A 9,312-nucleotide genomic window follows, 5' to 3' on the forward strand; every position below is an offset into this window, starting at 1 on the left:
TTTGAGGCAACTGAATTGGCCCTAATAAGGGCAGTGCCCTACTACAGCTTTCTTCTTATGGAGTAGAATGGCTATTTATGTCTTTAAAAAAAGAAGGAGAATATTCTTAGGCTGCAATCCTATACACACTTACCTGGGGGTAAGTCCCATTGAATACAATGGGCTAACATCTGAGTAGCCATATGAAGCCATATGTAGGATTGCACTGTAAATTAAGTGCCATGCCAGTAGTTCACAGAACAATGAACACCATCACAGGAATGGTAATATAATCTTATATTAATCCTATCCTTAAGCATTGGTGTTTGGATTTTATCTCAGTTTCTTTTGGGCGTTAAGAGGCACCGCTGGGCATAATCAAATGGTCTGATACAAACATGGCCAAACTAGGCAGCCTGACAAGAATGACAAAATTGAGAATGCATCACCCACCTTCTTTGGCTGAGAGTATTTTATTATTATTTCTATCCAATATTATTAATATAACCTACAGCAACATTCCCGAATGCCCAGCACACACACATATTCTTGCGATAATTGTATGGACACAGAGAAGGAGAAAAGGTCTAGGCAGCTTTATTGTCCGCTGCAAATATCCCTGCTATGTAAGAATTGCCTTCTAGGTAAGACCAACGGTCCCCTGCTCTCTCTCCCAGCAGCGCTCTCATCTCCAGCTAAGGCCAGGCAAGGAGACTCCAGGGAGACTCAGCATTAAAGAGTATTATGGCAATGGCTAGTATCCTCTCTGTGGATTGCCCCTAGCATCTAATGAACGGAGGTTTTAATGCCTCTGAACATGGAGGTTCTACTCTTAGCTGTTATGCTACAAGCACACGCAGAACACTGATGTGAGAAGCCTACAACTATGTATATCTCTTTCCCCAACTCACAGCCCCGAACACACACTAGTGCCATGGAACTTGTGGCAAGGACGGGTGGGCAGAGGCAGAGGCACTGGGATACCAGGCACTTGGGAGAGTGGGGTAGGGGGCTGGGCAAGGGTCTGACGTAGCTTCACAGTCTCTTCTCATCCATCTTCAGGGTCCTTACGGCACTATTTGGCCCAGTTTGGCCTCTGTCCCACTCACAGCTGGCTCTGAGCCAGTCGCCTCCTCGGGTCCATTGCTTAGTGCAAGCGTGGCAGGCCCGGACACCACCGTGGCACTGGAACTGCTGCTGTCGAGGCTGCTGCTGCTGCTGCAGGAGAGAGCCCCTTTGTTCAGCTGCCCTCTCCGCGCCGGTCTCCCACAGGCAGGCTGGCACTCTATCTCCAGCTCTTCATCTGTGTCCGAATCCGGTGCTGTGTGCCGGCGGATCCGCGACATGGCTTCCTTCAGATCCCAGGCGTAGGATCTGCTTTGCGCAGGAAACACTGGCACTTCTTCACCTTGCGGAAGGCAGCCCCCTTCCCAGCAAGGAACTGCTGTTCCCCTCTTGTCAGGGGAGCCCAGGCCTTGCTCTGGAGGCCCAGCCTGGACATTGCTGGGGGCTGGAGCTAGTAAGGGTTTCCTGGGGCTGGCGGGGGCAGAATGAGCCCCTCCAGGCTGCTCTGTTCCACAGACACCCCCAGATACAGTCACATCTGGTGCACCGCTCTCCCCAACCTCGTGCCCAGGGCTCCCAGGCCCCAAGGCTTTCCCTTTCCCTCCTGCCTCTGGGAACCCCAGTTCACTCAGGGAGAGGCCCAGGATGCGAGCAGCTCGCTCCTCCATGGAGGCAGGGGCCGGAGAGCAAGGGGACACAGCAGCGTTGACCTTGTCTGGTGGCCCCCCCTGGCCTAAGTAGCGGACGTGCTCTGTTCGGGGGGGAGGGATGTAGTGGGCTTGGATCACCACACACGTGGCATCAATTACAAACAGACCCCCCCACCTCTGTGGCCTCGGCTTAGACCAAGCGGCCTGGCTCCGTCGGGGCTCCCTGGCCTGACTCGGCTCCTTCCACTTGGGCAAGAGGTCTCTGCTAGGCTCATCTCCTGCTCTGTGCCCGTTCCCCAGGGCTCCAGGCCAACCAGCTGCATGGCTAAAGCCCCAGCCAACAGGGAGCATATGCTGGGAGGGACCGTTTGGGAGGGCATGGCAGGGCGCTGGTACTGGCATCCCTGGATTCCTCTTCTTGACCCTGGGCAGGGTGTGACTGTGGTGTTGGGGGCTCATGCCCCAGCCAGGCACCAAGCCACAGGAGGACTCTGCTCTCTCTGACCGCACCCTTGGGCCACCCCATGTCCTGGCTCCTGAGAGGTAGCTCCAGCCACCTGGTATTTTAGCCCGGCATCTCCCTGACTTCCTCCCAGGACTGTGAGTTAAAGGTCCTGGCTCACAGGCCCCTACTCTCTCCGTCTCCCGGCAGCTCCTGGGGGCTTCCATCTGGATCTGCTTCACTGCTGAGGCTTCCCTGCACACCCGCTGCTGGGGCTGGACTGTGCGGTGGGCTGCCTCATAGGACGGGGGGGCAATATAGGGTGGGGGGCGTGGCCAGTTTTCCTTGCGGGGGCCCTGCCCCGCCCGGAGGCGCAAGAGCATGTGGGCTTCATAGCTTGGAGGGGCCCGGGCAGGAAGATCACCCTTGCTCTCGGCAGGGGCTCTGGGATTCCACCTGCCGTTTGCAGCAGAACCTCCAGCGGGGCCTTTCGAACCTTCCTTGGGTGTGTGGCCGGCTCCCCAGGTCATGTCCCTCCTGCAGACTGGATGCAGCCCGTCATAAGTGGGGCTCTGCTGCCTTCGGGCCTTCGGGGAAGATGCTGCCCTGCTCAGCTCCTTCCCTGAAAGCCAGTGGCCCTCCTGCCTTAGCAGGCCCCAACGGGGTGGGAGCTGGCCATCGTGCCAGTTGGTTGAATCCTGCAATACACGGGGGCCAGGACGACGTCGGCAGGGAGAATAATCGGATACGAGTTGCTTCTCCAAGAGCCTGCAAAGGACAGAAATGTAGCTGGTCAGTCCAGCGGAAAGGCCACAGGTCTGAATAGAAGCACATGTTTGACATCCCACTGTGAAACAGCTATCAAGCGCCAAAGGCAGCTTTAGCCCATTTTTAGATGGCTCTGGCCCTCCAGTCTCTTTTACCCCTCATAAGTTGTTTATATTTCTTAAATTCTAGCTCAGACTCAGTGCCATGGGGTAGCCACTTATACATCACCAACAAAGAGGAAATGCATCACCAAAAAAGATGAGCCCAATTTGCATAATGTTTGCATCGGTTTATTTATAAGTATAGGTTTAGATATACATACATTTAAATATAAAACCATTATTTAAAAAGAGATACAAGACATCTCACCATAGTGGAGAAGACTGACCAGGTGGTATGTGTGTTTGCTCAGTCTGCTGTCGCGGTGCTAACTGCTGATGGGCAACTTCAAGGCCCCTCCCTGTTCTCCCTCTCATGGTTCTTTGACTTTGAACCAGACTTAGACTGGGCAGCCCATCAAATAGAGGACACCTTTAAATAGAGGATTGTCCCGTGCAAGCCCTCCAAAACAGAGGACTGTCCTCTGTAAAGTAGGACACCTGGCTACCCTAAATTGGGTAATTAAGAATGGGAGAAGGCATTTATTGTGTGCTCATCATTCCCTAGTCATGGTTGTTTATGGGTTATTCAGATGATGTTGTGATCCTCCAGTTTCTTCTGTGCCTGTGAGGTTTTTTAGAGCAGGGAAAATGCAGTATTTATTTGTAAAAGTGAAAGAAAAAGCTTTTCCACTTGTGTATTTGTGCTATTCCACTATACCACAGTTCCACCTAGAGGTAATGTAGCAGAATTGCAGAACAGGAAACACTCTTTGTGTAGTGCTTGGATCTCAATTCTGCGACAAAACCAAAAGTAGTGGATTAACAGCCTTGACTAGAAAAGCTCTAAGTTAGGAATGCAGGAAACTGCCTTACACCACTGGTCCATCTAGCTCAGTATTGTCTCTCTACTCAATGACTGGCAGGAGCTCTTCAGGATTTCAGTGCTCTACCACTGAAGTCCAGCCTAGATGGGGACATTTGTCACACAGCTTGGCTACGGAGCTAACCTTTAAAAAACAAATAGCCAGCATGGCGCCAAACTGGATCAGGACTGTAGGGGGAGCGGGGCCTTAAAACTTTGCCCCTGCCATGGCCCTGACCAGAATGCTCCGCCCCTGAACCTGCCATCTGCGATGGGAGGAAATCTCCCACTGGTGTCCATGGGAGCTCACTTTCCGCACGTTGCGAAGAGCAGGCATTCTCTCCAGGACTGCGGCAGGAACAAAGGGTTAAAGTCCCCCTCCTGCCACACCATGGTCCCAATTTGGCTTGGGAGTCCCCATGCCAGCTAGCCGTTTAACAAAAAACAGCTAGGCAATGCCAAACTGCACAACGACCTCATGTCTTGTCTGGCCCTGAGCTACAGGCCTTCCTCAAGTTCTCTCTCCACTTTCTCCCCCCAACTCCTAATCCAACACAGGGTACTTCCAGATGGATGGCTCCTAGCAGTACCAATCAAAAGGCACTGTGCAGCTATTTTGTCTTTTTCTCCTGGATGGGTTCTTTTCTGGTAAGAAAAGCTTCTTTGGTCTTCTTTTCTGGTAAGAAAAGAAGACCAAAGAAGCAGTGGGAAAACACAGGAGGTTTGCAAATTGAAAATGACCTCAACTGGACCCCTGCAAAATTCTGTGAATGATGAAGGGCGATTGCAGAATAAAAGCCCTGCCTGGAAGCTACTGTCATGGAACTCCCACTCCAGTTAAAAGAAGCTTATTTGGTTCCTTCTGTTTTTTCTCTGCACTGAAGTTCCTGTGTGGCAGCTATTAAGGCTTTCTAGCAGACATCTACATTCCCTCTGAAGCTATTTACAAAGCACCTTGTTTTCATTCAAAGTGCACTGGAAATATCTGAGCACCACTCAAGTCTCCTGCAGTGGACTCAGGTTATCTCTTTAGTTGCCAACCAACAATGCTGTTGCTTTTATTTAAGGTAGGCTCCAGTGAAAGGAAGGACAACAGTGTGGTGTGTAAAATGGTAGAGAAATCTAATCCAGTCCTTCAACCTTCATCTTGACTGACAAGCAGCATTATTAATTTGAGGTCTGAGAGGAGAAGAGGAGCCATCCTAGATGAAATCAGGAAAATACAGGGCTCTGAACAGTGGTGCTATCAGAACAGGACTTTGGGGCAAATGTCCAAGGCCCCTCTGAGCAGAACAAGCAGGAGGGTTCTGAAAGACAGCAGGGGCTGGCTGACCACATTTGGAAGGAAGAGAAGTAATATACGGTATCATCGAAAGAGTGGGGCCCTGTGAAACCATTAATTCCAGAGTCTAAAGTTATATAACTGATGGCCACTTATCTGAATGGCCAAAAGAGAGGAAATGCATCACCAAAAAAGAGGACAGTGATTTGCATAACATGTGCATATGCTAATGAATATATATAGTTGCAAATTTAGAAATCATTATTATAATTTAAAAAGAAATACAGTACATCCCCCCATACTGTGGAAGACTGGGCCCAGGTGACCTGTATGCCTGCCTGTTCTGCATGCTGTCCAGGTGGTAAGTATTGATGGGCAACAGTACTTAACGGTTTTTTATCTTTAAACTGGACTTGGACTGGACAACCCTTCAAACAGAGGAGTGTCCTCTGGCAGCCCTTCAAATACAGGGCTGTCTTCTATGAAAGAGGACACCTGGCCACTCCACTGGGCTCCCAACCTCCATTTTTCCTAGTAATGCAAATGGTGGGGGTGCAGTGGCCATTTGCTGAGGAGAATTGGTGGGTGTGGGACGGATTAAGCAGCTCCCTTTCCTCCTAATCCTCCCCTGTAAGTGGCCTCTGCTATTATCTTGGCAAATGTGGCGTTGGGACCATACATTTGCTGAGATAACATGTAGCTTGTACTATAGAGATGTATGTTACGCCCCACACCCCAGTCCTGAGAGGGGAGAGCTTGCAGGGGCTTCAGCGCTTACACAGTTCAGTTTCCTGGAAGGAGGGCACTGGAGATTTGTGGTGTTTCTTTCATAAAGGTTTATTTACACCATGCTCAGGTTGAAGGCCTGCAACATCACAACTCCAAGCAAACCTTGCTTCCTATCTTCATCTGCAAGGCAGAAGCTGCTTTCCCTTTGTCTGAGGGGATTTCTACACCGGCCTAAAATCCTGCATTTAAAATGGGGCTTTCCACTTCCGTTTTAAATGCAGGATCACAACTGGTTCCCTTTACACACACTTCCTTCTCTGTAGATGGCCGTTCCCATAGCGTTATGTTTCCGTGAAGAGGCATTACACACACTCCAGGTTCAGCGATACTTGCTCCTGGGTTCCTGCCCCTTTCCCTCCCCTTGCACATTACTGGTGGATGGGGACAGACACGTGGACAGCCCCCGCCCGATCTCCCCGGGTCCCGCCTCCCTCTTCCATGCTTTTGGCCAGTCCCTGACGCTCAGCCCCTCTGCCGCTCGCTCTGCCGCCCCGCCCCCTGCTGCTGCTCTGCCGCTCTGTTTTGAACAGGCAGGCTGAAAATGGCGAGGAGCCAAAATGGCGCAGGAGTGGGAAGGCTGAACGCCCATCAGACCTTTGTCACCACCTTCAGCATCATGACACGCCCCCAACAACCACACTCAGCGCTTCATTCACGCTAGGGGAGAAATGCACGGGGAGGACATGGCGCTCCATTTGCGCATATCTGGAAAAAGACCGATTTTTTTCCATTTGAGGAAAACACAGGATAGGTGGGAGTAAATAGTGGAATAATGACTGGACAACGACAGCGTCATGTAATGGACCCGCACAATTCAGTGAGTGAGCAATCATGAATGCGCAATAAACTTGAGGTGTAGAGATCCCCTAAGATTCAGCCTTCCCCCAGATTCATTTTCTCCTGCCCCCTTAGACCCTGTAGGACAAAGGTTACCATTTCAAGAGTCAGAGTTGTTGGGGGGAAAATCCTCATTCTCTTTGTACTCAGTACTAAATTACAAAGGACCCCTGTAGGTAATTTAGACTGACCCCAAACACATAACATGTAGTTTATGCTTCAGATCAAAACAGTATGGAACAATGGTGCCCCCAAACCTGTCCTCTAATGTCTGTCCTGTAGTGCCCACAAATGTGAGTTTCACTTAATGGGTTATGATGTTTACCACTGTGAACTCTGGTATGTCTACGTGGTGAACGTATTCGCTGCACAAGGTGTGAACTGACCCTCCTAAAGGATGCTTTGGTGTCGCCCCGCTGGGATAGCAACATAATAAGAATTTAGCATTTATTCTTATATATCACCTTTTAGTCTTCAAAGCACTTCATATATCTCTGTAATCCTTACAACAATTGTGAAAAGTAGGGTGGTGTTATTATTCACTGACTGCAGGGGGCAGGGGTGAGGCAACCATGTTTGCAGAATGCAAGGAGGTCATGACTGAGGTGAAATTTGAACCAGTGACTTCCTGGCTCACAGCTTGCACTGATGACACCTCAGCTCTCCTCAGCACCACTATGCCTCCTGTCCAGCATTATCCTGTTCCTACATCAGCCTTAGATACCCATTAATAATCATGTCTCAGAGACCACCAAGTATTTTCTCTTTTGCATGCACAGTTTGCCAATGCCCTGCAGTCTTCCTGTTCCTACTCTCACCGGCTCTACAAAGCGGCTCAGCACCTCTCAGCTAGCCCAGCACTTGGATTACACCAGCTTTCTTGGTGCCCTTCGGTCCTATCCATCTCTCCATATTCAGCCAGCACATTTCAGTTGGAAGATAGAGTCGTTGCTCCCATCTTTACAGCTGCTACCTCTTCAAGAGAAGGCAAGGCAACTGAGCATCAGTAGGCACAGTGAGCGTGTGTCACAGTCTGACAATACCCCTATATAAATTTACATACAGTAATTGTAAATTTCCAGAATCCTGAATTTTTTAGTTCTCAGTGCAAAACGAACACTTCCACCTTGCTAGTGTGGGTTAGGAAATAACCCTTAGACTGATTTATTACTATATCTCCTGCAGAACTTTCTGAGTGCACAAACTGGTGTAAATTCTTATAGCAGCGAGCTGAACCACAGAGAGGAGGTGCAGCAGATAATGACAACTTGTCCAGGGTTGCCTATTAGCCTAGTAATGATCTGAACCTGGGTAGGTCTCCCACATCCAAACCTGTGCATAGCTCTTGAACCCACTGCCCAGGGCTTATCCTCAGATGATGTATAGAACAGTACACCTGAGCATGTGCAGAATAATGCCTTGCCACCTTCCCCATGTAATCTTCTGCAGCCCCATTCCCCACCCCCACGAGTTTTAAGGAAACTCATGGGGGTGGGGGTTTCATTTAGGTTATTACTTTGAAGCATCGTTGAGCCTTAACATTTCTCTTTTTAGAAATTAAAACACTGGTCCAAACCCAACCATCAGTCCAAGCTGACCTACCAGGAGCCCTTCTGTACCAGAGCAACTGTAGTGTAGCAGTTAAGAACATGTGCTATGAGCAACCAAGTCCCTAGGTCAAATCTCAGCTCAGCTATGCTTTAGCCACCCAGCTTTAACCATCCAGACTGTACTATGGGGATAATACTACACTAGCTTGCTATTCATGGCTTTTGTAAGGATGGCTGGGATAAAGAATGTGAGAGCTTTTTAAGCCATTAAAGAAGGTGCTCTAAGAAATGTTACCAAACTCCTAGCATTTTGGATCCTAGTTCCATCCATTACTTTCAACGAACCAACATCCCCCAATCAAATCTTTACCACCACCACCAGCACTGCCACTGAACCTCCATGATCCCAACCCCTAAGCCCCCTCTGCTGGAGTTTTGCTAAAATAGCCCTCTGCTGCTCAGAATCCTTTCAAAAGAATCCCGCAGACTCACGTGTACTGCCCAGCCACACTGTGGTACATCCAGGGGGAACTGTAGCTTTGTCCAGTCCACGGCCCCGCTTCCATGGTACTCCGGCTGGAACAAGAGACTGTGTTAAATTCAACCAAGAGCAGATTTGTTCTCTCGCAAACACGGAGCCGCCTGGCATCTCCTGGACTCAAACGTTCAAACATCGTCCCGGTTGCCGGGACATCTAGCAGCCGCCAGAGCCCACGGCAGCGCCGACAGAGAAAGGCTGGGAGTGCATTACACCCACACACCACATGCAGCACATGACAGGCAAGTGCCTTGTGCAGGTAGAGATTGATAACTGCTAGCAGCTCAACACAAAGTGGGGAACACTCAATAAGCAAGGTACTCGTGGACAAGTGGCCACAGGTGAAGCTGAAGAAAAGAGAGAGACAGAGACACGTGGACGTACACACACATGCATAATGCAAAGGCACATCAGGCAAGCAGCTACGCCCACTAAGAAGCTCTCGCATT

General features: G+C 49.9%; 1 protein-coding gene across 1 annotated transcript; it reads right to left on the bottom strand.

The window, feature by feature from the left end:
• Positions 1-1,046: 1,046 nt before the first annotated feature.
• DDN (dendrin) lies at positions 1,047-8,894 on the bottom strand. The gene is made up of 2 exons (XM_084829766.1): positions 8,818-8,894; positions 1,047-2,904 (listed from the first exon to the last, which is right to left on the bottom strand). The coding sequence occupies exons 1-2, from the start codon at positions 8,889-8,891 to the stop codon at positions 1,047-1,049; spliced, it is 1,932 nt and encodes a 643-aa protein (XP_084685892.1). The 5' UTR covers positions 8,892-8,894.
• Between the last annotated feature and the right edge of the window lie 418 nt (positions 8,895-9,312).

The sequence above is a fragment of the Heloderma suspectum genome, chromosome 2 (genome assembly GCF_057233095.1).
Source record: "Heloderma suspectum isolate Gila_16-S chromosome 2, 16-S_ref, whole genome shotgun sequence".
NCBI classification, from domain to species: Eukaryota; Metazoa; Chordata; class Lepidosauria; order Squamata; family Helodermatidae; genus Heloderma; species Heloderma suspectum.